At 43.2% G+C, this 27,610-nt stretch overlaps 10 protein-coding genes across 10 annotated transcripts; 5 read left to right on the top strand and 5 right to left on the bottom strand.

Annotated features, from left to right (window-relative positions):
- Positions 1-3,465: 3,465 nt before the first annotated feature.
- Positions 3,466-7,008, top strand: BCIN_15g00430 (hypothetical protein). Its single transcript, XM_001548768.2, has one exon. The coding sequence runs from the start codon at positions 4,095-4,097 to the stop codon at positions 6,792-6,794; it is 2,700 nt and encodes an 899-aa protein (XP_001548818.1). The 5' UTR covers positions 3,466-4,094; the 3' UTR covers positions 6,795-7,008.
- A 299-nt stretch (positions 7,009-7,307) lies between these two features.
- On the bottom strand, positions 7,308-8,301 carry BCIN_15g00420 (hypothetical protein). The gene has a single exon (XM_024697347.1). The coding sequence runs from the start codon at positions 8,134-8,136 to the stop codon at positions 7,627-7,629; it is 510 nt and encodes a 169-aa protein (XP_024553162.1). The 5' UTR covers positions 8,137-8,301; the 3' UTR covers positions 7,308-7,626.
- A 2,149-nt stretch (positions 8,302-10,450) lies between these two features.
- On the bottom strand, positions 10,451-13,130 carry BCIN_15g00410 (hypothetical protein; the record flags this gene model as incomplete). The annotated part of the gene is made up of 2 exons (XM_024697346.1): positions 12,762-13,130; positions 10,451-12,699 (listed from the first exon to the last, which is right to left on the bottom strand). The coding sequence occupies exons 1-2, from the start codon at positions 12,772-12,774 to the stop codon at positions 10,451-10,453; spliced, it is 2,262 nt and encodes a 753-aa protein (XP_024553161.1). The 5' UTR covers positions 12,775-13,130.
- A 771-nt stretch (positions 13,131-13,901) lies between these two features.
- BCIN_15g00400 (hypothetical protein) lies at positions 13,902-15,299 on the top strand. The gene has a single exon (XM_001548764.2). The coding sequence runs from the start codon at positions 14,263-14,265 to the stop codon at positions 15,007-15,009; it is 747 nt and encodes a 248-aa protein (XP_001548814.1). The 5' UTR covers positions 13,902-14,262; the 3' UTR covers positions 15,010-15,299.
- Positions 15,300-15,506: 207 nt separating this feature from the next.
- BCIN_15g00390 (hypothetical protein) lies at positions 15,507-18,120 on the top strand. The gene is made up of 8 exons (XM_024697345.1): positions 15,507-15,703; positions 15,802-15,835; positions 15,908-16,002; positions 16,062-16,083; positions 16,139-16,235; positions 16,293-16,304; positions 16,362-16,530; positions 16,587-18,120. The coding sequence occupies exons 1-8, from the start codon at positions 15,671-15,673 to the stop codon at positions 17,460-17,462; spliced, it is 1,338 nt and encodes a 445-aa protein (XP_024553160.1). The 5' UTR covers positions 15,507-15,670; the 3' UTR covers positions 17,463-18,120.
- Positions 18,121-18,412: 292 nt separating this feature from the next.
- Bctma22 lies at positions 18,413-19,767 on the bottom strand. Its single transcript, XM_001548762.2, has 4 exons — positions 19,618-19,767; positions 19,533-19,552; positions 19,350-19,437; positions 18,413-19,283 (listed from the first exon to the last, which is right to left on the bottom strand). The coding sequence occupies exons 1-4, from the start codon at positions 19,682-19,684 to the stop codon at positions 18,865-18,867; spliced, it is 594 nt and encodes a 197-aa protein (XP_001548812.1). The 5' UTR covers positions 19,685-19,767; the 3' UTR covers positions 18,413-18,864.
- Positions 19,768-20,639: 872 nt separating this feature from the next.
- Positions 20,640-21,801, bottom strand: BCIN_15g00370 (hypothetical protein). The gene is made up of 3 exons (XM_001548761.2): positions 21,565-21,801; positions 21,213-21,507; positions 20,640-21,165 (listed from the first exon to the last, which is right to left on the bottom strand). Exons 1-3 carry the CDS (start codon positions 21,617-21,619, stop codon positions 20,709-20,711), a joined length of 807 nt encoding a protein of 268 aa, XP_001548811.1. The 5' UTR covers positions 21,620-21,801; the 3' UTR covers positions 20,640-20,708.
- A 187-nt stretch (positions 21,802-21,988) lies between these two features.
- Bcrpn10 lies at positions 21,989-23,237 on the top strand. Its single transcript, XM_001548760.2, has 2 exons — positions 21,989-22,438; positions 22,521-23,237. The coding sequence occupies exons 1-2, from the start codon at positions 22,148-22,150 to the stop codon at positions 23,115-23,117; spliced, it is 888 nt and encodes a 295-aa protein (XP_001548810.1). The 5' UTR covers positions 21,989-22,147; the 3' UTR covers positions 23,118-23,237.
- Positions 23,238-23,270: 33 nt separating this feature from the next.
- Positions 23,271-24,457, bottom strand: Bctrs23. Its single transcript, XM_024697344.1, has 3 exons — positions 24,268-24,457; positions 24,080-24,202; positions 23,271-23,981 (listed from the first exon to the last, which is right to left on the bottom strand). Coding segments are annotated over exons 1-3 (528 nt in total). The 5' UTR covers positions 24,270-24,457; the 3' UTR covers positions 23,271-23,578.
- A 140-nt stretch (positions 24,458-24,597) lies between these two features.
- Positions 24,598-25,953, top strand: Bcrpb4. Its single transcript, XM_001548758.2, has 2 exons — positions 24,598-25,132; positions 25,289-25,953. Exons 1-2 carry the CDS (start codon positions 24,820-24,822, stop codon positions 25,414-25,416), a joined length of 441 nt encoding a protein of 146 aa, XP_001548808.1. The 5' UTR covers positions 24,598-24,819; the 3' UTR covers positions 25,417-25,953.
- The last annotated feature ends 1,657 nt before the right edge of the window (positions 25,954-27,610 follow it).

Raw genomic sequence — 27,610 nt, 5'->3', positions numbered from 1 at the left:
AAGAAAATATGAGGACCCTCTTGGAGAATAGACTACTTACATGCACGCAATCGCTAAACGCTCGAGGAATGTGAAATAGTCACAGACTCACAGTGGATGGCGCCAAATTGAACCGCGTTTACGAAACTTCGACGGAAGATTCTTTATCAAATTTTATTAAAAATGACATAGGAGGCGTTCATCGTAATTTGATCGTACCCAGGAAGTTCACTGCAGACTGCCGTTCATCGTATAATAACAGCCTATGATTAATATCGATCCGATTTTAATTAGCCCGGAGCGCCAGTGTCTATGTACGATGCACCATGTCGCTCGTAGCTCGCAGCTTGTATCTGGTAGCCTGTAGCCAGTAGGGTTTTGCAGTGCTAACGGTAGGCGCCGAAAGTTTATGAATTCGCCGACGCTATCGTGATTACCCAGTATTGTACTGTGCATGCGCGGCTGAGGCGTAATCCGTAACCCGTTCGTTCACACCCAGGTATTTGTGTACAGAACGGCTCGAGAGTGGGAAGAAGTCCCGAGAGAAACGGTGCTCGTAATGCAGCTGCAAATATACGAATCCGATATGCATAGGCTGTGCGACGTAGATGATTCGAGTGTAGATAACTGCGAAGTGTTCGTCGTACATCTGCTCGATACAGACAAACTCAGATAGTAGTTCGACGACACGAAAGAGGCCAAAGAGACCCTCAAATTCTAAGAGACGAGCACGTCGTAGCACTTCGTAGGTGGATTTTAACTCCAAAGAACCGAGATAGAAATGGGGTGTGGGTGTGAGTGGGTGAGAGTGGGTGTATGGGATCGATGATGAGATAGAAAGAAGTGGTACACTCAATACTTGAAATGACGATGCATTTCGACGGGGAAAGGTATTATGAGAGAGTTTGGGGAAGAAGCAAGCCATATCAACCAATCGTCCATCACCTTGGGCATGGTAGATGGGTAGAAAATCCACGAAAAAAATCACACAATGGTTGAAGCTCGCACGTGATCAATATATTGCTTTTCCTGTGTGAAATGTTTACCCCTCCAGTTTGAGCTCCAAGGGACTAAAATTAATTTGATTGTCCCTCCTTATTTCAGACTCCTAAACACGGTCCAAATTCTGATCTTTTCTGCTTTTTGCTTGCCACAAACGTCTATTCAAGATACAATAGGTAGACGTCCATGTTTACTAGTACTCGACATTACTCGCATAATCAGCAACTTGACATTCTTCGCTCGAGTCGACGTTGGGGCCGCGGCAAACTAATATACAAATGGTGGTTTCATGTGGAATTCAAAAGCCGTCGACAAACCTATAAAACTGCTGACGGCTGAGCAGACCATGAGTCGTGATTTCGGAGTGGATCATGGGTGAACAAGTAACCTCCCACTTCCTTGAACTTTCCCTATAAGGTTGCTGGAGATCTCCGAGATCAACTTTACCTAACAGTGTGTTTCAAGTTCAGCGAACAGCATTCGATTCGATACCTTCGATATCTTCGATCGATCGGCTCACAATGGTATGAAGCTACGAGCGTAGAAGTGAAGAGGGTGTGAACGTCAAACCCCTTAGGACCCCTCATGACCCCTCACGACCCTTTCACCCTTTCTCACAGGCTCCCGTGATGTGACAGCGGCACATGTCAACAATATACCTCATAGAGTCAGTCAAATGTGCCGAAATTCTCACAAACAAATCCCGCATTCCCTAACTTGGAAGTTGGAACTCTCGACGTGATAACACAGACTGAAAATCTGCCATGTGGCATGAGCGTATATTGACAGTGCGTCAATATACAGGAAAGAATGACATCGGGATTGATACGAGGTATTAAATGGAGATTATCTGATTAAATGTCGACCAGTTTGATTCCTGATTGGCTCAGAGGGAAATCCGTATCCAGCTTCCTCCTCCATTGTTATGATCTCCATCACGGTCAGGTCCAACTCACGAACTAGCAGATGTTGCAAGCATAGTGGATGTTGACAATGAGGATGGAAGATGAGAGTTTTTATTTGACTTTACCTACCGTGCAGAAAATTTGATGAAGCCATCAGAGGATGGATATCGAGCCAAGCCTCACCACAACTCATTTATCAGGTCCCAATATTAATCTTCTATATGCATGCATGCAATCAGGACACAATATTGCACAGCTGGCTTGTTTACTCTATTTATCCTACGGATCCTTTCTTTGAGCATTGAGCATTGAACCTCTGAGTTGTATCATTCTTCTAGTGGAGAAAGATTGAAGCGGTTTCCCGAACGATTGGTTATCGGATCGGAAAGGCGATCAATTGGTTTCATACGATTCATTCATCCCATCCCTAGGTCTCCTATCTGTCCTCGGCAACTACTGCAGGAATTTTTTAAGGACCTACTGTTTGACCGGGTCTAAACTCATGCTGAAAAGATGAAAATGAGTTTAATTTGCGAAAAATTACCGTGAATGCAAGATTTGGTGATCTGATTGGTTTCGGATTTCGGATTTGTTTGAGTAGTTAGTACGAAGTTAGTAGTTACAGGCAGTGCACACTATTCATTGTACACCAATGCATATCGAATATTTTTTTAAGATATCATATCATGTAGTTTAGAGTGGATCAAATCACGTTAGAAGTTAGGATTTAGCTGATAAAGGCGGAGTTTGAGCGGTCTGACCAGAGCTGACCTCCCACCGATATTTTATCCCCTACGAAGTACATCCGCACGCATTATTTCTCGAGACATTTAACTGGGCTGAGCCGAATCAATACATTGCACGAAAAAGAGGAGCCTCTTAGCCTCCTCTTTCTGAGGGTCTCACGGAAGGATCATATTGCGTAGCGAAAAACAACCAAATTCGCCATATTATGGATACAATGACGTAGATATGCTTTAGAATGTGAAAACCTACCTGGGTAACATGCATTATACCCATGTGTAATCCCTTCATACAGTTACTCAATTGATAATTAACTTTCCTTTTACAAGTATGCCGATGCAAGTAAAGTATGCAAAGAATTTCAGAAAAGGCGTTAAAAGTGCAAATCTTCTTTTTTTGAACCCTTTAAATCTTGATTTTCTCAAGATCTTCAATCTATTCTACCGTTTCCTGGAATTTCTATCCTACACGAGAGACAAGTCAAGTAATCAATACATGGAAAGAGATAAACATGTGAACTTTCTGTCTTTGTCGCGTCGTTTTGACGGTCCCAGTGTCTGTTCACTTCCATCCTGCCTCTTTGTGCATTTTCACCCCTTCATTATGTGCTCTGCTTGGAATTTGAGCGAATAATATGGTGATGTTGAAAAGTAGTACGAGGAGAAGCCGGAAGATAAGCGGACCCCTAAATTTCTAGTAAAGGTTGGTATCAGACTAATCCGTTAGAACATCAACAATAGTGGAGTAAATTGATAAGATGGCATCGGTAAACCTGGTTTGTTGTGTCAGATAACCCTACTGGTCATGATTTCCGACCTTTTTTGAAGAAAAATTTGTTGTACCGAGTGGATTCTGCTTATTATCAATGACTTATCTTCGGTCGTCGCGCTTCATAACTCAAGTGGTCGGTAGGGTAACATGTGGATTTGCTCGTTGGTTTTCCCAATTTCATTCTAATCCGTTGGACACTAATGCATTGAAAATATACGGAGTACATTCCTACGATTCAAAACACTCGGTGGGTCCTATCTCAAAAGAGTAATGTAATCAAGACACAACACGGCAATGCTATCTCCATTCATCATTTATATATATCAGACCTATCCCTCCTCTCCGTTATCTCTATATCAGTCAAGTTTATCTTTCCGCCTTTTCACTTGAGAAAGGAGTGATCATATCAATTGTGATAAGTTCATATCACAATCAGCCTTAAAGGTCCATTCAAAGTACGCCACCACGGCCCGAATGACACCTTACAAGAAATCATTATATCACGATTATTCAAGAGGCTTCTTTAAGCTTCACGGACGTCCATTCTGTCAATCTCTGGCACCAACTTGATCTACCTTTTACATTCTATACTTGTAACTTTTTCCATATATATAATACCAACCTTTAACCCTCTGCTTTACAACATCGGCAGAGAAACCCTCCTCAAATACTTCTACAAAAGACATAGCAATCATGGCCATTCCATTCGGTTTCAGTTTCGGCGAGGTCATTCACGGAGTTGGAATCCTTAGAAACGCATTCACAGCAATCGACGATTCGAAAAAAGCAAACCCAGTCTTTGGAGATGTTGCACAAGTCCTATTCAACCTTCACAAGCGTCTCGACGGGATCGAGAGATTTTTGAGTGATCCATCATTTGGAGCTCAACGTGGCTTGATGATGCAAGTTATCAGTGCATGCCAACACTGTATAGAAAGATTTGTGCATCAAGGATGCAGGTTAAACGGTATCACCACCAAGGGATCTTTATGGTCTCACGAAGAATTTTCCAGAATCATCGAAAAGATCGACTGGCTAGCTTGCAGAAAATGGGATGTCTCACAGTTCAGAAAGGAGCTTTCGATCCACGAGGATGCAGTATCAAGTCTGCTATCGACTATGCTTAGCACCCATGAGATGGAGAAGGGCCAACTCACCCGTCAAATCAACGATATCGTAACCACCCAGCACAGAAAGGTCCGTGGGTTCGGCAATGCATCACCAAAAGACGTGGCAGCCAGCAATGAGGTTTTGAATGCACTCACTGTCATCAATCCACTTATTGGAAGAAGAGAAATCGAAGCTCGAACGGATCGTCTCTTGAGTAAATCATGCGACTGGATCCTCAACAACAAGAGTTACAAGTCCATGATTGAGAGCGATCAATCCGATTTGCTGTGGGTTCATGGACAAGCAGGAAAGGGTAAAACCATGCTTTCTATGTACCTTGTCGACACACTCTCCAAACAGGTCGCTCAAAACCCTTGTGACCAAATTGCCTACTTTTTCTGCGACAACAACACCGATCAAAGAAACTCAACATTACATGCACTCAAGACCGTTCTTCATCAAGTTCTGAAACAAAGTTCTCGAAATGTGTTGTTGGAAGACTTTAAACGTCATGGACCTCAAATGTTTTCCACCATCGAGGGGGTTTGGACTGCTTTGACACGAGTACTTGAATCTTCTACCACACGAAACCTTTACCTGATCATCGATGGTCTCGATGAATGTACCGAGGAGTCTTTGGATGGTTTCCTCAAGCTCGCCAGTACATACATTGCGTCCAACGTCGACGGACTTTGCAATGTCAAATGGATCTTTACTAGTCGAAACGAAACAAAGATCGAGGAGTACTTGAAGCTATCCTGGGTAGTAGACTTGGAAGAGTCTGCCACTGAAATGAGCAAAGCCGTCGATACATTCATCACTCACAAGGTTGATATCTTGGCTACCAAGAAGAGATTCGATGCACCATTGAAACAATTTGTCGCTGATAAATTGAGAGCGAAGGCGGAAGGAAACTTCCTTTTCATCTCTCTTGCTTGCAAGGAACTCTTGAAGAAAAACGTTTCATTCATCAATGTCAAGCTTGTACTCGGAAAATTCCCTGCTGGGCTTGATGCATTATATGCGAGAATTCTCGAGGGGGTTTTGAAATTGGGCGAAGAAGATCAACAAAAGGCCTTTTCAGTCTTCCGTGCAGTCGGAATCGCTTTCAGACCTCTCAGTCTTCGCGAACTTGCCGTTATGGCAGCTTTCCCTGCTGCAGCTATGGATGATGAAGATATTGTCTTGGATGCTGTTGAACTATGTGGATCATTCTTATCACTACACCGCGATCACCCATACTTTGTTCACCGCTCCGCAAAGGAGTATCTTCTCAACCACGAAACAGCCGGTATCTTCTCCTCAGATCTCGAGTTTGAACACGAAAAGGCAGCTTTCAGAGCTCTCAAATACACCACCAGAGATTGGAAATATTACCTCGAAAGTCTCGAGGATGTTCCTCTCTCTTCATTGCAAGATCAGCCTTCCTCGGAAGATAGTCTTCAATATCCTCTCATCTACTGGATCAATCACAGCAACATCGCCGGATCCCGCATGATGAAATCTTACGCCCTCGACCGTCATTTCTTCCGTCGCAACTGCGATCTCCGCCGCACATGGCTTCTCTATTTCAAAAAGCACCGCCACATGACCAACTTCTCCGCCATCCAAAATATTCATTTCTCCGCCCTTCACATTTCAGCTGTATGCAATACCTGGTGGGTTGCCGAGATCCTCCTCAAAAACAGCAGTACCTACATCGACGTTGAAGATTCCTTCGGACTCACTGCTCTCCACTGGGCCGTCCATTGCGGAAACACCTCGGTCGCCAAAATCCTCCTCCAGAAAGGCGCCGACCCCAACCACAAAGGCGGAAGCACCGATTACCAAAATGGACCTCGCGAGGGCACACCCCTTGGTCTTGCCATCTCCTACAACAACCTCGAAATGTCGAAATTACTCCTTGCTCACGGTGCCGATATCGACTGTCCAGATCACCACTGCACTACCCCGCTCGTGTGGACCATCCGCAAGAATCTTCCAAAATCGACAAAGTTCCTGCTGCAGAGGGGCGCGGATCCCATCCTCAGAGATGACGAGGGAAAGACCCCGCTTCATGATGCATGTGCGAGGGGTCATGAGAATATTGCGAAGATTCTCCTCAATCATGGTGCTGCCCCCGATGCGAAAGATGATCGGGATGTGAGTCCCGCTGGGGATGCGTGGAACGGTGGACACAAGGGATGTATCAAATTGTTAGATGCATATGGAGTTAAGACTCCAGAGGCGGATATGGAAGAGGATAGTAAATGGGGAAAAGGGGGAGATCTACTAGCGGCTTAGACGAGGAGGATAAATACATACACATGTGCGGGAAAGGATAAATAAAATGCATCAAAGGAAGTAACGGATTGGATGGGATATGGATAGTAAATAAGGGAATTGGGTTTTTTGCGAAAGATACCATATAGAATCGCATTGCATTGCGTCCCGGATTTGGGATGAATATTATACTGTTAGATGATTAGGTTGGCTTTTTGGGACTAGATTGAATGAATTTATACATACCATACATACATATCTACATGCAAATGTCCGCTCGTTCAGATGTGAAAGACAATAAAATCTTTGCCTTATTATTTAACTCATTTACTCCTGAATCGTGATGCATATCTCATGCAAGATTGATGAACAAGTGTTCATTGAATGAAATAAAGGGGAATCAGTGAATATTGAGTGTGTTATACACAATACGATAAAGATGAAGGGATAGCATGAATGATTATGCGAAAAGAATATCGATTGTTTAGGATATAGAGAGTTTATTTCATAACTAGACCAGAGGTTGGAGATAGATGGGTAGATATGGTTAAGACATGAGTGGCTCGCGTTCTATTTATATATGTGTGTTTGTGTTTATTTATATATCTCCTGTCTCACTTCTTTTTGTGTCGTGCTATTCATGGAATACCTGGGTACCTAGTACATCAGACATCAGACATCAGACATCAACACCAGATGAACCATTCCTAGCATTGATTCATTCATTTAGTCTTCTTTCATACTCGCATTCAACCCTTTCCTTTAAAAATCGCATCTTCTTACTCACCCTGGTCTCCATCATTACCCACCCCTCCAAGATCTTCCAAGCACCATCAGTTGATTTCACCCCATCTCAAGAAACCCCAGCATAAGTATTTATTTCCGCATATTCATATCCATATCCATATCCTCTCCCTCGGGTCCTCCTGCCCCTCCACCAAGCCAGTCCCCACTTCATATTCAACTCGCTTCCTCCTCCTCTTTTTCTCGGTTCCAGAAATATCCCTCTGTTCTCTACTCTTGCAATATTTAGATTTTCGTCTGAATTCATGTCGTGATTGTCGAATGAAGATGACGATGTTGTTGTTCTTGATGACGGCGACACGTTTCCCCCACTGTCTACATCAGGATACGTACAGCTAGGACACGGACACTCTTCGTTTCTTTCCCTTTGAAATGCTTCAGTGAGGAGTTCTTGTTCTTCTGGGCCGTTGCGCTTAGATTTAGGTTTGGATCTGGCCTTTCGAGGATATTTGGGCTGTTTGGAGCGAGACTTCGAGGATGCGGGTGGTGAGTAGGGAGATGGAGATGAGGATGGACAGAAGAGGGGGATAAAGGAGAATGAACGTGTTGTGGAGGCCATTATGGGTTGTGTTCTTATGCTCAGTTGGATGGAATTGGTATTTTCCGAGTGAGCATGGCGCAAGCAAGAAATGTGGAAATGATATTCCCGGTGAAGAAGTATATGTAATAAGTATATATATATCTCTCACCTATGAGTTTCGGGAAAAAAAATCAAAACTTTGGCAGTGATATATATCTTGTTTAAATGAAAAGACCAAAAGCCAAACAACATCTCAATCAATATATATATATATATATAATACACCAAGAAAGGGAATACAGATTATCAACAACCCACCAGCCCCTCCTCCACACAAACCAGAAAGCCAAATCTACACTTCAACCAGGAAAACAAGAAAAAAGGATGTTCGACACGAGACACGTACAAACAAACAGACAAACAAACATACACATATTCAGCTTCCGAAAAAACATCCACATCTCCATCCATTTCCCCGGTAAGCAAGCAAGATGCAGGCAAGACGCAGTCCGAAAATGTACAACTGACTCCTATCGGAATTGATTCTGGACTTCTCAATGCATCATGCATGCGTACATACATATACATCATGTATGTAATCAAGCCCCCTCCCTTCTTAAGCGATCACAATCTCTATCACATCATATCACTTGTATGTTTCGCAGGGAATTTTATCTTCAGTAATTTCCTCTACCAGTAAGTTATTTTGTTTCGAGCGTAGATTTTCTCTATACATGTATGAGTTTTTTTATTTCCTTCTTTTCTATCTATCTATTTATCACAACACAGCTCATCCATCCTCCATCATCAATTTCAGACTAATTCAATCCAGAAATCTTCCCTATAAATTATCATTCCATATCGAGAAAACACACACACACACACAAACCAACCAATCGATCAAAAAATGCACATGTAAATCTAAAAACAGCCACGCGCATAAAAGAAAGTCGGCGACGTGTATGTATGTTTTCTTCTTCTCCTTCTCGTCCTCGGGGTTTATCGAAAATAGATAGATACATACACATGTAGTTATGTTGTGTCATGGTATGGTAGGTATGGTATGAACGTGGCGGTGAAAATGAAACTAGAAAAACGGCCGATATGAGAGGTGGAAGTTGTGTAACGGGATTGGTGGTTGTGTAATCTATGGATGAATTGATTTTGAGAGCGAGGTCGGAGGAGGGGGAAGACGGGAAGAGGGGAAGGGAGATGAAGGGGAAAGACGAAGAAGAAGAAGATAATGATGAAGAAGAAGATAGAGAGAGGGAGGAAGGAAAAGGGGAAGGAAGGAAGGAAACTGGAGTAGAGATTTGGATTCGCACATCTTCTAGGATGGATGGATAACATGGAATATATATTGACATCTTGTACTCGCAATGGGTAGTCTTCTATATTTATGTATACATCTACATTACTTCCTGCATCTTACTTATAAGCACAAGTATAAGCACAAGCACAAGCATAATCACCCCCAACTCTCTCCCACTACCCACATACCAACCAGAACTCCATACTCCATACTCCATACTCCCAACCATTCCCAACCCTCTCTCCACCTCCTCTTCCTTCTACACACCCGCCTCAAATCCCCTCCTCTCCAGCCAAGTCAAATCAAAACCGTACAAAACAAGAACAAACCTCCCTACTCTCTCCACCCACAACCATCCTATCCTATCCTATCCTATCCTATTCTACTCTATACAAGAACCCATCTCATATCTCACTTCGTTTCAGCAACTACCCGCACACAAGTTTACCTTACTTTCGCTTATATATCTATCTTTACATTTATATCCATCCATCCATCCATCTATATAACATAACACACAAGATAAGTGAACATATACAGATACATATATACATCTATATATCCATACATCCATACATATACATCCATGCAACTATTTCAAACCCAACAAGAAAGATCAAACTAACAATAACAAACAAACAAACAATTAACAGAGAAACAAGGATTTCGACACATCCCACCATTTCACATCATCAAATCCGACTATGTCAAAAGTATAAGATATAAGTAGTTTCGGCCAGTCAGCTCTTCCAGTTGTTTCATGATTCAACCTGTCAAGAATGCTGAGGTATGATTCCATTTGCATGATACACATGTGTATATATAATAAATATAATCATTAAGTGCTCTTCATTAACTAATTCCGTCTTGCTAAGAAAATGCTGTCATGCTAAGTCATGTCATGCCGTCTGATCATATGACCTATGCTCCATACACCCATCCAAATATGTACCATGTCCCAAGCTCCATGAATCCCCCATTAACTCAAATCAATACAAATCCATCTTCCTTCCTCCATTTCCCTACTCCTTTCCTCAATGCTTACTCCCTATCATCACCAAACAAATAGCCCGCCTCCAAACAATATGCCCCACCATTAGCCATTCCTTTCTCACTCCCCCAACAGACAACCGTCGCATCCACGACCCCACTAAGTACTCCCTCCATAGCCCCAAGTACACCCCAGCCAATGAATCCAGCCACAAGCCCAACAACATATGCATATGCACTTCCTTTAAGACCAGGACCTTCGGGCATACTGATAGACAATTGACGAGCAGTTGCTACCCAGCCACCAAAACCAAGAGCCATGGACATAATGATACGCGTGGCGTGAAGAAGTAGTTTGGCTAATCGGTAAGGGAGTAAAGGTGTTGTGGCGTGTGTTCGAGAAGAGAAGGAACGTGGAGTTAATGTGGTGGTGGGAGCTTGAGGTGTGAGGAACGTCATTTGACTCAGACCTCTTGCGGAAGTTTGAAGAGGTTGTGAGTGAATAGCAGCGTAGGTGAGAGTAAGAGGATTGAGCAATGCTGTCACTGGTGCTGGTACAAAAGAGTACGCAATTATCGAAATAGCCGCTACCAATCTTCGTGGAAACACGAGGAGAGGAAGTTTAATCAAGAGAGCTATTAGTGATGATAAGCATACGGTACCGAATATCGTGTTGGTCGAATGATAAAATGCTGCCGCAACAACATCTCGAGATGAAGCTCCTGTCTGTGCATTACGGTGATAATACCACTGAGAAACTGTTGCAGCAGTAGTAGTTCGTTGAATCCCCCCAATTACGGAAAGAGTCCAAATGTACATCATCACGAAATATACACCAAGCCACCAAGTCGTTGCATCAATAATGAAACTAAGACCTGACTTTGAGAGATGACCACCCAAGAATACTCTCGTGAACATTCCTAACCATATCCAGGTCCATACTATAACTGAACCCAGCGTAGCGAATCCCAATGCGAGCAGACCGGGATTCGAAGCGAGAATCCTTGATGAGAATTCTAGAATGCTTATTGCTTTGGTTAAGGATTGGCGTCCCTTATAAATGGTATACAACCAGAGTAAAGCAAGAGCTCCAGGTATAAATGACATCCATCGCATAGCCCTATCTTGTACACTAGTTCGATCAGTTGATCCTTTCATACTAGACACCATAGGATACAGTGAGAACGAGAACAGTATGATGGGTACCGCAAGAACAATCAGGAATACCAATGGACGAACAAAAGATCGCAGTAACGCGAGCCAGATAAATGATACAATTATTGATGCAAGGGTATCGACTGCGAATAGATGGAATGAAGAACTGAGTGTGGTATATATCGTATCTCCGAGCACTCCGTCAGGCGTTGACGTATGAAGGAAGATTAGGAAGAAAGTTGCGAAAAGTGAAGCCAAGCATATCAAAAATAATGACCCCCAGAACATGTCATGCTTTGGCCCTTCCAGTTCGTCTGCAGTTGTAGGAATTGCTACTGGAACGACCTCCACTTCATTCGGTCGTATGGGGAATCGAGGGCCAGGAAATTGTTGCGACTCGACATCCCTCTCGTTGCCTCTGATGGAATCATCTGTAAATCGAGTTGTTCCAGATTTTGGCCCAGATTTAAATTGTTGAAACGCTGGTGGATTATCATCGCCCATATCATAATCCGGTTCACTTGGCGGTAAGCTGTCGGCAATTGTAGATTCTAGTCCAATATCGACCATTCTTCCCTTCCCTTTGCTACTGCTTCCCTGACTGCTTGGTCGCCTACTTTCGTCATCATGTTCTTCTCCAACTGTTTCCGGTGTGTGGCCTCGCTCTCTTGTACTTCGGATACCGCCTTTCCAACTACTTTTGATTCCTCGCGGACGTTCCCGATGGTCACCTGCCATTCCATCATCTTTACTGTTCCCCAGAGCTATATCACTCCCATCGCGCTCTGTTTCCTCACTTTCCTCCAGTTCTCTCGTAGGTGCAAAAACCCTCCGTGATCGTTGAAGCGCAAAGAAATCTGCAGTCTCCCTCTCCCGTTCCTCCTCCTCGTCTTCTTCCTGAAAATCATTCAAGGCGCTGTGAAATAACGGAGCATCAGGAGGAGCTTGGGAATATCGAGATGTAAATCCAAAGTTCGGGAGATGTGATGACTGATAAGGGTTTCCTAGTCCTCTTTGATGTCGTGAACTTCGTAAAGGTTGCGATCGTTGATAACGTTCGTTCGGACTCCGAGCTGGGATTTCGTTATCCTGTTGGACGAAATTGGAGAATCGAGACTGTGACTGAGCTAAGAAGCGCGAAGCATCTGGACGATACAATGGTTAAGAATGCACCAGGTAAATAGGGCAAGTGAGTTAATTTACTTACATTCTGAAAACATCTTCAACGCTCAACCCTCAAGTATGAAGTTGTGTGTTGGAATATTTTGTCTGCGATGAAGTTGAGAGGTCGAGGTTGTTGATAAGGACTCTATCTACGCTTCTGCCCAGTCTTGTGGGTCTTTCTGAGCTTGAAACGGGACTCGCAGGCTGCAGTACGGTAGATCAGTTGCAGTCTGGGGTTGGTAGGGTATCTTGTAAGCAGTGAATGATGCAAAGCTTGTGATTATTCCAAGCACTGGAAGGGAATGTTGTAGAAGATAATTGTATGGGCAAGACTTGTTAAGCAAAAATGTACTTGTATGCCTCGTGAAGATTAATATTGTGAGATACCAGTCACTTGCTGGGTTGCTGGGTTGCTGGGGGTTGCTGGGGGCGAGTCAAGACTTGTGATTGCGGAGTGCCGGGAGTCCTCAGTCGTGAATCATTTAAAATCACGAGGCAGGTGTACCATACCGCATAAGTACCTAGGTAGAATGATGGAGAGGCAGAGTGAACTCGTCCTCGAGATAAGGATAGGACAGGATAGGACAGGATAGGACAGGACAGGACAGGATGGGATATCGAGCTATGCAAGAGTGTAAATCTTTTGGTTTGGCCGACGGATTCCTTGGTATCTGCAGTAGATGTATGACGTTAGGAGAAGGGAGAAGAGAGAAGAGAGAAAGAAGAAAGGAGAAAGGAGAAAGGAGAATGATAAGAATGCGGCTAATTAATCTACTCGAGTGTATTCATTATTCACTTGGTACTTGTGAATCGATCAAGTGAAGATTGGATTGGATTGGATTGGATTGGATTGGACTGGACTGATCACTCCTCTCTTCTCCTCTCCTCTCCTCCCCTAGCTACCAAAACATGTCCATATTCCTTTCCTTTGTTCACCGCCCCCAGCCAGCCCAGCCCGACTGCTCCAATCCGAAAATATAACGGCTGGGCGCTAGAGGATCACGATTTGCCCTCCGCTTGCATTCCATTCCCGCAAGCCACGGTGTGACTGGGCAGAGAGAGCACCGGGGTGGTGGATGTTAGCTGGGTCGTGGGTCGTAGGTCGTAGGTCGAAGGTCGAAGGTCGTAGCAGGAGGTGCGAGGATTTGTACGGTGGGTCAATCATCAGCCATTAATGATTCATGCACACTCTACCTAGGTAATCTTATCATTGTCTCGACTCTCAACTGCCCACGAGATTGTGCGACCATACAACAGCTCTGACATGTTGCAAGTTTACCACCGCCAGGAATTCTAGCTAGATTATTCATTCATAAAGCCCATCGTTATCGAGTTATTCGATTCGAGTTTTACAATCCATCACAATCCATCAATACTTTCCACACCAATATCATTTTCCGGAATGGTCCATTGACTGTTTTTGTATCAGTCTTTTTTCACGTCACAAATATAGGTTCTATTCTTCCCACACCAGTCTACGACCTCTCCTCTTCCCACGTCAACAAAAAGCCGATAGACTCTTTCGTCTCGAAGTTCAAAAAGTAATGTCTACAACATCATGGGATTATATTGCAAAGCTCGTCTGCATTGGCGATAGCGGAACTGGAAAATCATCTCTCACAATTCGACTCTGCGAGGGGCGCTTTTCTCCGCATCATGACGTTACCATTGGCGTCGAATTTGGATCACGAATCATTCCAGTTGGTCCACCGAATTCAGAAGGATTCAAACCAAAATCGAATACGCTGGATGAAGAGCCAGCACCTCAACCTTCAGCTACAGAATCAGATGTACCTCAGAAACATATGAAGCTCAGTTTGTGGGACACGGCAGGACAGGAAACTTACAAGAGCGTAACGAGGAGTTACTTCCGTGGAGCTTCAGGCGCACTGCTTGTATTCGACATCTCGAGGCGACCAACATTTGAGCATGTTACGGACTGGCTACATGATTTGCGACAAATTGCTGAACCCGATATAGTTGTTGTGTTGGTAGGAAACAAGAGTGACTTGGCTACAGGCGAGGAGAACAAACGAGAGGTTACCGTGGAAGAGGCAGAAGCTTGGGCAAAGCGAAATGGTGTATTAGAGTATGTCGAAACAAGTGCGAAGAGTGGTGAGGGCGTTGAAAATGCATTCGCAAGAGTGGCAGAAAGGATATACATGAACATCGAAGCTGGAAGATATGACTTGAATGACAGGAGATCTGGAGTGAAGGGTCCTGGCTATGGAGGTTCGAAAACAAATGTTAAATTGGCCCCCCAGAAAGCCAGCAGCGGTGGATGTTGTTGAGCAAAACGAGGCTCACGAGTTTCAATCTGCCACAGCATATGCGGGCACACAGATATTGGGGATTGGTCTCGACGACTATACACTACTCAAAGTCTGTCGTCAGCCGCAGTTTTCCCAGAAGACTTTGTATATATTCTAGTGCGGGACTGGATAGTCTTAAATCCCTTGTACGATAGGAAAGTCCCGAAAGGTTTCGGAAAGTTGGCTTTGATATACCCAAAGCATGAGAATAATAATAAGTTGGATTGGGGTTCTTTTCTCTTCTTCTTCTCTCTTGTCTTCTCCTCACATTCAATTCATTTGGAGAAAACCCATATCGTAGCTGTTGAACGAGAAGACCGAGAATCAGCCTCATCTATTCATTCTTGGAAGCTTATCGTGCCCATCCCACCTCCCCCATAAATTGACTAGAGCCAAAATAGAATTCTGCCGAACATCACCGCTTATTTAGTTGCCTCTTCCCTTCATCTCCATAGCCTCTGAAACACTTTCCAATAGAAACCCCACCCAAATTACTTCATAATCCCTCCTCCAACAACTTCTCCAGTTTATCACACTTTCTCCAATCCTTTCAACACTTCTGCAATTCAAGAAGTTAATTAGAAATAATAATAAAATAATATCTTCTCAAGAGCTATTGGAACAACTTACCTCCAAAATCATGGCAAATCACTCCGTTATTCGTATTGCGAAGGTAAATTCCTCAAGCCAGCCCCCATGTCATGATATCACGATATGCGCCAAATGGGACAGTAAAAGCGCAAGGCTGACAACACTTTGGGGGGATTTTAGGAGTTGGCAGACATTCAGAGAGGTCCAGATCTATGTAAGTCAACATCTTTTCTTCAAAAGTTTACTGTTATCTTCTTGGATTTTCACTAACTATGTAAATCTATAGCTCTCGCAGTTGCTTGTCGAGATATCGACGTTCGAAGCGTGAAAGCAATCATAATCGGTCCCCCAGATACACCTTACGAATTTGGTTTCTTCGATGTTGGTCTATTCAATTCATGCTTTTTTTTTATAGACATGCAATACTGATATTTTTCTAGTTCGGCGTTAGATTTGGAAAAGGTACGATTTTGCGGAAGGGTTGCACACTAAGTAGAAGCTGAAAACGTCCGTATAGATTATCCCACAAAAGCACCTAGTGTTATTGCGACAACTACGAATGGAGGAAGATGTCGTTTCAATCCAAACATTTATGCGACGGGCAAAGTTTGTTTGTAAGATACCCTTTGTGTCATGATACTTTCAACATTGACTGACTGACTTGTTTTTAGATCAATTTTAGGGTAATTACCAACCTTCATACAATTCCTCTGGACTTCCGAAACTAAATCATATAATAGTACCTGGCGAGGTGAAAGAGGAGAAGAGTGGTCATCGGCACAGGGACTTGAGTCAATCTTAATATCAATTCAGAGTTTAATGTCGAGCAACCCCTACGAGAATGAACCTGGTTTCGAAACGGCGAATGATGATCATGACAGGAAAAATCAAAAAGATTATGCTGCAAAGGTAGGCTTGAATTATCAAGGCTCTTTGTGCTAGTGCTGTTACTGACGAGACTGTAGATTCGTCATGAAACTCTACGAATTTCAGTCATTCAACGTCTTGAGGAATACTTGAACATCTCCTCAACAGGTGCACCTCCACCATACACACCACCAAGCGAGGATAGCGACAGCGACTTAGATCGAGACGTACTTGACGATTCTGCCGTTGCATTCGAACCCTTCAAAGATTTTTGCAAGCGCAGATTCTTGTGGTACTATGATTCGTATTTGATGGCTGTAGAGAAGGCAAGAAAAGAGGTTAAAGATCTTCAACCTTTTGCTCGAATGCCCTTTGAGGGTGGCGGAAATACTATGGAGGGAAAGTTCGACTACACTGAACTTGAGAGACGATTGAGATTCATTCGTGCCAGTTTGGATGCTGAGACGGCTCATTGGGCTACCGAAGGACTGTTATCACAGAAGAAGGAAAGTGGCGTGGCAGCAAATCTTCAACGCCAATTCGAACAAGTGGTTGAAGCATACAAGAGGGATAAGTCCGTAACTCTGGACGTTGAACTGGACAATAAGAATCCTTTCGTATGGAACATTACCTATTTCGGTCGTCCCATGACCAATCTAGATGGCGGATTGTTCAATATTAAGCTTTACTTCAGCCCAAGATTTCCAGAAGAGCAACCAAGAGCCAAATTTCAGACACCTTTATTTCATCACCGGATTGGACTTGATGGAACACCTTGCTATACTTCCAAACGTCCTGATGATGCAAAATCTCATATCGAGTCTATCATTGAAGCTTTGGAGGAAGTTTCACCGCCATACGATCCACGAACATTGGTGAATGTGGAAGCTTCCAAACTCTTCTGGGGATCAGTGGATGATAAGAAGAATTATAATCGAAAACTTCGGAGGTCGGTCCAAAGTAGCATGGAGTAAGTTTGTTTTTGAACCAGACTTTAATGCCGTACACTATTTCGAACTCTTTTTAAATTTCCGGATGTCAAATTGTCTTTTTTTTTTATTAAATTTCATATCACGGCCTCTTTTATACATTGCAACGAACCTATCGGAATTCGGCTGCCTAAATATTGGCTTGGACAAATCATGGCGTAATTTAGCGGGAGTTTCCTTCATCATGTTCTCTATATGCTGGCTGGTCCCAGAGGGTTTATCTTCAAATCAAGAGGCCTACTTCGACTTCTAATAGTGAGTTTGGCTAATCGAATTGAGCTGGGTTGGTATGGCTGGGATTCGAAGATATGGTATGGTATGGATTGGGGGGTTTATGATATCCGTGTATTGATTCGGGATTGGCGTTATGAAAAAATATTGGTTGGGCAATGGGGGGAAGGGAAGGGCTGGGTTGCTATGGGATATGATGGATTGTCTTATCTGGCTTTTTCTTTTCTTTGCTGTTCCTCGAAGAGATGATGGGGTTACTTGAATCATGGTCGGATTGTAATAATGCTGCAAATATAAAAGGAGAACAATAAGCGAGATGTCAGAAGAGATTGAAAACGGAGTCAACAGAAACAGATATTAGTAAGAGAGCATAAGAGACAATAGGACACGAGGTTAAATAGTTGAGGTTCCATAATTAAACTCAATGCAAATTCTATAAAATTGATACGAGGTGAATTATGCAGGACAATGGGAGAAGTGGGTGTATGTTAAACATGACCATGCATTGTTAGATACACTCGCCGCATGGATGCACAACATTGTCTAGATACTGAGAATCTGGAATTGACATATTGACTTAGTTCCAGGCTCAGTTTTGACAGACACAGGTTTGTGCGATATTCCATGCATGCATTTATTCATTCATCCATCTAGATTTTCGCCCGGCTGGACCCTAGGAGAGTAATATAGTAAGTGATATATCATGGTGATTTATGTAGATTACATAACTTATGGAATTGAGTTTGTGTGGTATTCGCGAGAAGCAAATGTCTGTGCAAACAAACAGTTTATCTCTTGTTCTTCAAGATGTACATACATCCCTTTTGTATTTTTATTTTCGATGTTGAGATGACATTGTTCCACTCAAATTGCAATATTCGTATCTCATTGCCTTGAATGTTGTCGGAGGTTGAGTTTCAAGGTAGCGAGTCGAATTTTGCATTTCAAGGTATTTCTAATACCTAGTTAGGGATATCGAATCCGGCCCTCCCTTCCTGTCAAATCTCACATTATGTAATATAACGCAGGATTTGGCATATTTCAATGCCATTAAATGAATTTCATAATGGTATATGTATTCCTCGAAATCCCAATCTGGTCAAGCATGCCGAATTCACGCTCCCACCCGCTCGTTTCTTTCAACACCAACCCCCTTCTAAACCTCCACCGGTTCCGCCTTCTTCTTCTTCGGCTCTTCAAGCACAATGTTTTTCTTCGGAATATTCTTATAATTCTTTATCAAAAACTCCCTCACATCGTCACTCACATCACCCTGCACCGTGATTTCCTGTCCTCCGCTCGCAACCTTCGTCACACTACTTCCCGTCGCAAACCTAGATCCGAACTCCTTCGCAACCTTCTTGAGCTCGAGTCCAAAGGCTTCGAGTCCCTGGACTTCGGTTACGTATTTACGTTTGTTGCGCTCGACGCGCTTGATACGGATTTTAGAGGACGCGAGAGTTTCATTTTGTTTGGCTTCCAGGGCTTCGGCTTTGGCGGCTTTTTTGGTGGCGTCTTTGGCGGCGCGTTTTTGGGCATCGACGCTGAGGGTGGAGGTTGCTGCTGCGAGAGCATCTAGAAGGAGGGGAGGTAGAATTTAGCATGTGGCATGTGGAGAGAAAGAGAGGATGGGAACTTTACCTTCAGACCATAATCGCTCGTACATGGAGGGATATTTCTTCTCGAGCCATTCTTGACATTTCTTTACTGTGCCGCCGTATTCGCAATACTACTTGCTTCTTGTTAATGATCTTGTGCTTGACATTCTCATCCCTTTATTCAAATTAAGCCCCAAAGCCCATGAAATAGAGGGCTAATGCCTACCTCAGGTGGTAACGAACAAACTATCCTCTGTTATTAGTCTTCTAAAATCAAGATAGCGGGGTCGTTCATTCATATGTAAACTTACCTCCACAATAAACAACATGTCTTGATTGAATTTCTGCAGGCGCAGTGGATTCTTCTACATCTGCCATATTTTCTTATAAATCGATTTGTGTTCTTCTTTCAAATGTTCTTGTTTACAATGATATTTTTTGTATGTATTTAGAGGGGAAACACTTGATGTGAGTTAAGATGGATGAGCTCAAGAACCGTAATGGTGGGGTAGTTTTTCCGAACAGTCGCTAGCGGCCGCTTTAGTCCGTGTCTTGCCTTGTCTCCTATCATAAGCGGATGTGACTATTCACGCTGATCAGATATCTTGTCTTACATGACTTTTTACCAAAACTACTCTTCAATTTCATTCTACTTGGGTGATTCACTGACACGGCAGTATCACCCTGAGAAATGACGTAACGTCGTCAATTGAGCGATCTACTAAGTGGCTTCAATGGGAGCAAGCCTACAAACCCTCTTTCTCGCTGCGCTAGAAGTAATGAAGGATCTGTGTATTTCTAGAAGTTTAAGACCAGAACGAGAAGATATCGTCTATGTCAGACAAACCATAAATCCTAAATAGACACCAAGATAACATACATTAGTATTGTTCAGAATTTCAATTTCCCTACGTAATATCAGGTGCATTCAATAAAAGACTTTTTATTGGTATCAGAAAATCAAACGCCAATCATCCTTTGCTTCCCTTTATTCCAAAGAAACTCATGCAATAATTTTTCGCCTTCCAATGTATACCCCAGAGAAGCCTATATAATGCAAACCTTCCAGAACTCCAATCGCTAAAAAATACATAAACCATCATTATCCATTTCGAATTCAAGTGATCATATTTTTCGTTCCGCTACCAAGCATTAAATTGGATCATAGCATCAATTCGAAATCTCAATGTTCAAAACCGCAAGCCACGATATCAAGGTTCTATATGCCCTATGGTGTTGATCAAAAAGGGGTCACAGCCCATAACATTTTTAATCAAACACCATAGAGGAAGTTCCCCACTCCAGAGTAGGAGTATTTTCAATCGAGGGTCAGTGCTTCGTGAACAAAAGATGAGTTGAATATGGTCAAGAAATGTATGATATTGCAGCTTTTGAAATGACCTCAAGCTCTCTTTCTCAACACTCTTCCAACAGCAGTGCTGGCCGGTTGGGTAGGTTGCGCAGGTGCAGGTGCTGCCTTCTTAAGTTTTGCAGCCGGTGCCTTTTTAACAACAGTTTCTGTACTAGTATTGCTGACATTTCTTCCTCGTGTAGTCTTTGGACCCGAAGTTGCAGTATTGGATCTTGCTCGACTAGGAGCAGCTCCAGCTGGATTCGTATGTGGCGCAACTTTTCGTCCAGCTCTTGTAGGTGGACGAGAATCTGTAGTAGATTTGGCCGGTGGTGCGGGTTTTATTGGCGAGGCAGGTAAAGTTCGAGAGTTAGCGGATCTAGGTGAAAGTATTTGTTTGGGGTCCATATTGACACGAGACGTGGTACGTTCGGGCAGATTGGGTGCAGCCTTTTGACGTTTCTTTGGGTTGTCAATATTGTTTTCCTTGTCCAATCTTGCCTCGTCACTTTAAATTGTTAGTCTATGGTCTGTAACTTTGTAGGAAGAACGTACCTATTTCTTTTGGTAGCACGAAATGGTGCTGTGACTCGAGTACTTGGACCACTTTCTGACTCCTCCACTGGAATCTTCTTTTGTGTGTTTTTTGGAGTGTTCTTTGCTGGGACTGGTGGTCCCACTTCCGTACGCGCTGCTTGTGCGCCAGTAATTTTGTGCTTTTCAAACAAGTCCCCAATGTTCTTTTTGCGCATTGAAATAGGTATGCGATTGACGCGAATTTCAATACGCGTCTTTAAACCTTGAGCTTGAACATTGTATTGTGCTCTGAGCTTTCTGGCACGCTCAGAAACTATTTAAATAGAAAATCAGTATATAATTTGACGCGTTTTGGAGGTGAGTTCCTTACTTTCCAATTGCAAATTCTCCATCAGAGCTTGCTTTTGCCCTGTTGTGATAGCCATCCTGCGTAGGCTGTTTATGTGCGTGAAACTTTGTGAATTTGTGTAATTATCTGTGTGAACAATTGCGATTCGAGTGCTTTTGGATTGTTGAGTTGCGTGTATAGAGCTTAAGTTGTGAGATGTTGTATGGCGAGTGTAGAGTGTAGAGTGTTGTGATGTTGTGATGTTGATTGAGAATAAACATCATCATCACTTTGGAGATTGTTATCCGTTCACTATCGAAGTCGCTTGCTGAGCGCCACAGGTGTGGCTAAACTTTCTTGCTCCCCCAATTCTGAAGAGGTTACAGGGATTAGCACCGCTCCGAAGCTAGCGATGCTTGCTGTACTTTAGCATTAACGCGCAAACCATAGCTACCTTGAGCAACCTGCAACCTTAACAAACATCAACTTCTTTATCGCCATCAACAAACTAATCCACATTTACCACTTACAATCGTCCTCTACAATATTCTCAACTCTACGACTCAAGCAGAACTCCCAAAACAAAGATTTCGCACGTTCGCCCAACGGCAGCCGATCCGACAAGATGGTTCTCGAAGCAGTAATGGTTGTAGTGGACAACAGCGAAAGCAGTCGAAATGGAGATTATACACCAACACGTTATGAAGCGCAATCCGATGCTGTTTCTTGGATATTTTCCACCATCACTCAAGCCAATCCAGAATCTTCAGTTGGTTTAATGTCTATGGGAGGTAAAGGACCAGAGGTTCTTGTTACTTTAACAACTGATCACGGAAAGATCTTGGATGGACTACATCGTACTAAGACTAAGATCCGTGGATCAAGTCACTTAGCTACAGGTATCCAAATTGCCGGTGTATGTTATTGTTTTCTTCATGAAACTACTTATCAACGGGACATGTGAGCTGGGATAAATACTGACATGGATATTTTAATAGTTGGCACTCAAACATCGACAAAACAAATCCCAACGTCAACGCATAATCGTTTTTACTTGCTCTCCAATCGCAGAAGACGAAAAGTCCCTTGTCAAGCTCGCCAAAAAGATGAAGAAGAATAACGTTTCAATCGACTTCGTTGTATTCGGAGAACTTGATGATGATGTCACCAAAAAATTGACAGCCTTCAATGAAAATGTCAAGGGAGGTGATGGTTCACACTTGGCCATCATTCCACCAGGACCCCAACTTCTCAGTGACCAGTTGATGACTTCACCAATTCTAAATGGCGATGGAGCTACAGGAGGAGTTGGTATGGGCGGAGCCGAAACAAGTGGTGATGCTGGCGCATTCGAATTCGGTATCGATCCAAGCGTAGACCCAGAGTTAGCATTGGCATTGAGAATGAGTATGGAGGACGAGAAGGCTCGGGTTGAGAAAAATGAGAAGGATCGACTAGAGAAGGAAGCAGCGGAGCAATCTGCGTTAGGAGAGATTAAAGAAGAGGATGAGGCATCCGCACCTCTGTTGAATAAGGACGGAGAAGCTAGTGGGAGTGGGGACAAGAAAGACGATGATAAAATGGATACGGCTTAGATGAGGGGTTGAAATATAGGGTGGGGAAATGAATGGATGGATTGCTAATTGAATGAATGGTTGGGGCTGCATGGCAAACTGGCGTTTGGTATGTACCAATAGATATCATATACAATGGTATTTGGCTCTCTTGTCAACAAATTACTTCTAGTCTGTGTACTCCTTGACTCCTTTGACATTTGACCTGTGAAACAATGGCATTTATCCTCATTATAATGCTCAAGTCCCAATATGCTCCTTCTATGCCCGAAATTATGTCCACATTTCCCTTCGTCTTGATTCTAATGTGAGAGATCCGACCAGGTACTCCTGTATCCAGTACCATACCCAGTGATGTTCCCTTCTTCTTTAATCAGTGAAAATACAACCTCTGAGCCCACGATCCCACTTCGGTTTTCCCCAGGTCCGTTAGTCCCTCCACGTCAATCCATGGATCCATCTGTCCAGAACCACCTTCCAGATTACCTCATGTTGACCCCCCTTACCCACCTCTCCACGCCCCTCTCAAACCTCTCACACCTAACCGGCATCTCTAACTGATAAAATGGGTTCTTCATCACATAATCCGCATATAGTTCATATATCTTCCTCAATATACTATCAACATTTGGCATGCCAGGTTCAGTGAATAGGAGAAATTTTGTACCAGTGAGAGTCTGGAAACATTGGAGTCGGAACAAAGTTGTTTCGAGCACTTCGATGCCGGAGGGTGGGTCTGGTCGATCGTCGGATGTGGGAGTGGAGGAGAGCGAGGAGAGGGTAGAGAGTGTTTTGGAGTGGGAGGTTGAAGGAAGAGAGGAGGTACCTGTTGACGCCAGGTGAGAGGATGGGATGGGGTTTAGTCGAGTGGAAATAGCGTGGACACTAGAGATTTGTTAGTGAAGGTTGTCAGAAGAAGAAGTTCGAGATGGGTCTGATTTGGAAGCAGAAAGGAAAGGGAGAGAAAGGGAGAAGCCATGTACCCGTGAAATGTTCCAGCAAGCACCAGATAGTCATTTATAGATAATTTGTTCAACCCATCTGCGAAATCTTTTTGGTAGATAAGACCACCAGCTTTGTTTATTATTGTGAGGGCAAAGACGACCCTACGAATCAAGCATTAGAACTGCGATTGTGAGACTTCGTTGGAAAAGGTGGGAGTAGAACTTGCATTTTGATATTTGACACACTCTTAGGAGCAATCGACAGGGAGGAAGTTGGGAGTTATTCGTAGTAGAGATCAATTATTCAATGAAGACTTCGCATTCGCAATGTTGCTTTTATTTTGCCCAAACAATTCAAGAATCAGAAATTGAATATCAAACTCGGCGCATTCATTAAACACCCACAGTATAAAGTTCGAGGTGCATCAATATACTGTTGTCTGTAGCCTCGTCCCAAAACGGTCAAGTAAGCAGCCTTCCCCGGATTTCGAGATTTTGCCGACCAGCACATGTTTATTGATCGATCGGCCGCGACTTAACTTTCTTTCTTCCTTTCAGGTCAACAAAATCACTTTTACAGCAAAGCACGTCAAGTCTTTGCACAAAGTCGATTCGGAGAAGTCTGACGCGTATTTCAAGGCAAGGAGCATCTTATTCAATTACATAGTTAAATTCGAGACAACACAATCTGTCAGAAGAACAATCGAAGTTATCGAATCCGACTCCCCCACAAGCCACATCCTTCAACCTTTCTCGAACCTACCTCTCCCCTCGAAACAATGGCAACACCAGCCCCCACATCTCGCTCTCGCGCTCCTCCAGCAGGCGACGAAGAAGCATCGACCGTTCTAAAGCTCGGAGAATTCCAAGATGTAGATGCACTTACCCATTCTGAAGCCGCACTCGTCATTAATGCGCTTGTCGCAAAACGCCGTGGTGATCGCAAAAATGTCAACGAGACAGAGATCTTGAGCAAGACACAAGAATACCTAGATCATTTTGCGAGATTCAAGAGAAAGGAAAATGTCGAGGCTGTAGAGCGATTGCTAGGAAGCAGAGGAGAATTGGCGAAGTTTGAGAGGGCGCAGTTGGGTACGTGATTTGTGGTTTTTACTTTGTTATGCCTGGGTTCTTTTCAGGGTTGAAGAGAGAGAAGAGGAGGAATAAGGTGTGACGGGGAGAGCGGTTTGGGGAAGATTGACAACGAGGGAATTATTGGGAGAAGCAATACTAACATGAGATGTGAAGGCTCATTATGTTGCGACACGGCCGATGAAGCGAAGACTTTGATACCTAGTTTACAAGACAAAATCAGCGATGACGATTTGACAGAGTTATTGGATGAAATTACAAAGTTGATGGGATTTACGAATTAAGAGGTCCTTTGGATTTGGATTTGGATTTGGTCACTAAACTCGCACTTAAATTCGGTATATACTTGAGTACCAGAAGTCACAGAAGAATCTTAGCGCGGAATGGATCAAGATTGGTTCGTTGAAGATAACAAGAAGATACCTACCACAATAGTAGGCAGTCATCGAGGAAAAATGTTTGGAGAAAACTGAAACAGATAGAATGTATGGGCGTTGGGAATGGATTTCCGTCACTTTCATGGGACGATCCCTTAAGAAAAGAGCATTGTTGCGGCGTTTTCTTTTTGTGAATTTACCCGTAGATCGGAGAAAATGAGGCATGGACAGTGAAGGATATAATGAAAAGGGGTATAAAAGGGAGCATGGAAACTGCGAGCATGAAGGTGGATGCGATAATACGAAGGGCATGAGGAAATGTATTGGATACATCTAGATACGTACCCAGTGTGTATCAACACTTTTCTGGCTTTCAGGCCCTTGACGGAGGGACAAGCTGATAGTGGAGATCAGGAGATGATAAAATATGAATGAATCTTTTCATTAATCTTATTTCATGAACTAGAGAGCATGAGTTGCGTACGTTGAACTGAGGCGATCCCGATATTCGGCCACTTTCATTACTTGGAGCTTGATTAAGGACTGGGCCAGACAAAATGACTGTGAAATCCTATTTTTGATTCGGCTATATGTCTTAAAATGTCTATTTGATCAGCCTGAAATGATAAATCTGTTGATTCTGCAGTTTTGCAGTTTTGCAGTTCTACGGAACGAAACTGCTGAACCATACCTTACAATTGTCATTACGAAAGATCCTCTGCGAGTGCTTCCTTTGTATGTCACACAGCGGGTAAGTACTCGAGTATACGCATTACTACTCGGGGAGGTTGTGCCCTTAAAACTTGGCTAGCATGATATCGCTACTTAATTTTGCTGAGTTTCGAGGTCTCGAGTGATATCCTGGCCTTGACTTGATTGGGGAACAGTCTGATCCCCAGAACTGCAGTGAAAACAGGCAGAGATGAGGGAACTTCCAATCCCTTCAAACAGAATGTATTGACACATACGCCAATCAGATGACTTGTCCGTACTTTTTTTTTTTTAGCCCAAGCGTCTTCGAAACGTTGGGCTCGGTCTATCCGGATGGGATTTCGTGCCTTTTCCATGGATGCCAGTGTGGCATGGGATAGTCTTTGTTTGGTATGCTTAAACAGAGCAGTTGATTTCCCTGATACCTATCGTACCAAGTGCTCGGTAAAGCAAGTATTGTACTAATCTCCAATCCGACGGCTTGCGTTCGATCACTCTTTGAACCGAGAATTTTCCAAGAATGAAGGCTCTTCTTCCCCAGGCAGCGTCTGAAGACTCCGTTTTCATCATAGATATTGCAAAGATAACACATCTTCGATGCAGTGCTCGTGGAAACTTCATGCAGCTGTCAAGGTTGAAAACTATGAGCCATGTCTACAGCCCGACGACCGTGGCAACAATTTTCATAGATCGAAGACTGAAACCCCGAACGTTGATACTCCAAACTGACTTGAGGTGTGTTGATCTCCTGACTAAGCTAATTATATACTCAGCTCGATAGAGACATATTCTGGAAACAGAGTCAGCTTACCATGCAAGACGAAAGTGGCATGAAGGATATGCTCATAAAAGTCAATAGCTTGACATTTTCTCCCAATATAGTTGCAGCACTACTCTTCATAACACCATTGTCATTAAAAAGTTAGAAGGCAAAAAAATTGTCCAATGGAAAGCATGAGAGTAGGACTTCGCACCTACGCTATCTCTCAAAGCGAGAGCTTCCCGTCTCTTGTTGCTTAATCTTTTTTGCTATCTCCTCCAGTTGTCCGAATTATCCTTGCATTTGTTTGCGAGATGTTGCAGGAAATTATGCCTCACCTCTTTCAATTAAGGTGGGTTCTCTGATGAATCAATTTAGAAACTTGTTGTATCTGGTTTGAAATCACGATATCCAATACCTTGAGTGTTAATACTGTCCAAAATATCGTTTGGGCTCGGAAAATGTCTCGTTGTCTACCACAAGATTATCGTGCTTCAATGGATTCAAGAACTTAATCTTTTCGGTGATTAAGTTGTCAAAATATTCATAAATCTGCTCTAGTTTCTGAATCATGTGAGAGACGGCAATGACTGCGTAGTCGAAGAAAGTCGACAAAACGTTCCGAGGCGT

This window comes from Botrytis cinerea, chromosome 15 (genome assembly GCF_000143535.2).
Source record: "Botrytis cinerea B05.10 chromosome 15, complete sequence".
NCBI lineage: Eukaryota > Fungi > Ascomycota > Leotiomycetes > Helotiales > Sclerotiniaceae > Botrytis > Botrytis cinerea.
Note: the sequence above shows the minus strand (reverse complement) of the source record. Positions and strands in the feature narration are given on the sequence as shown.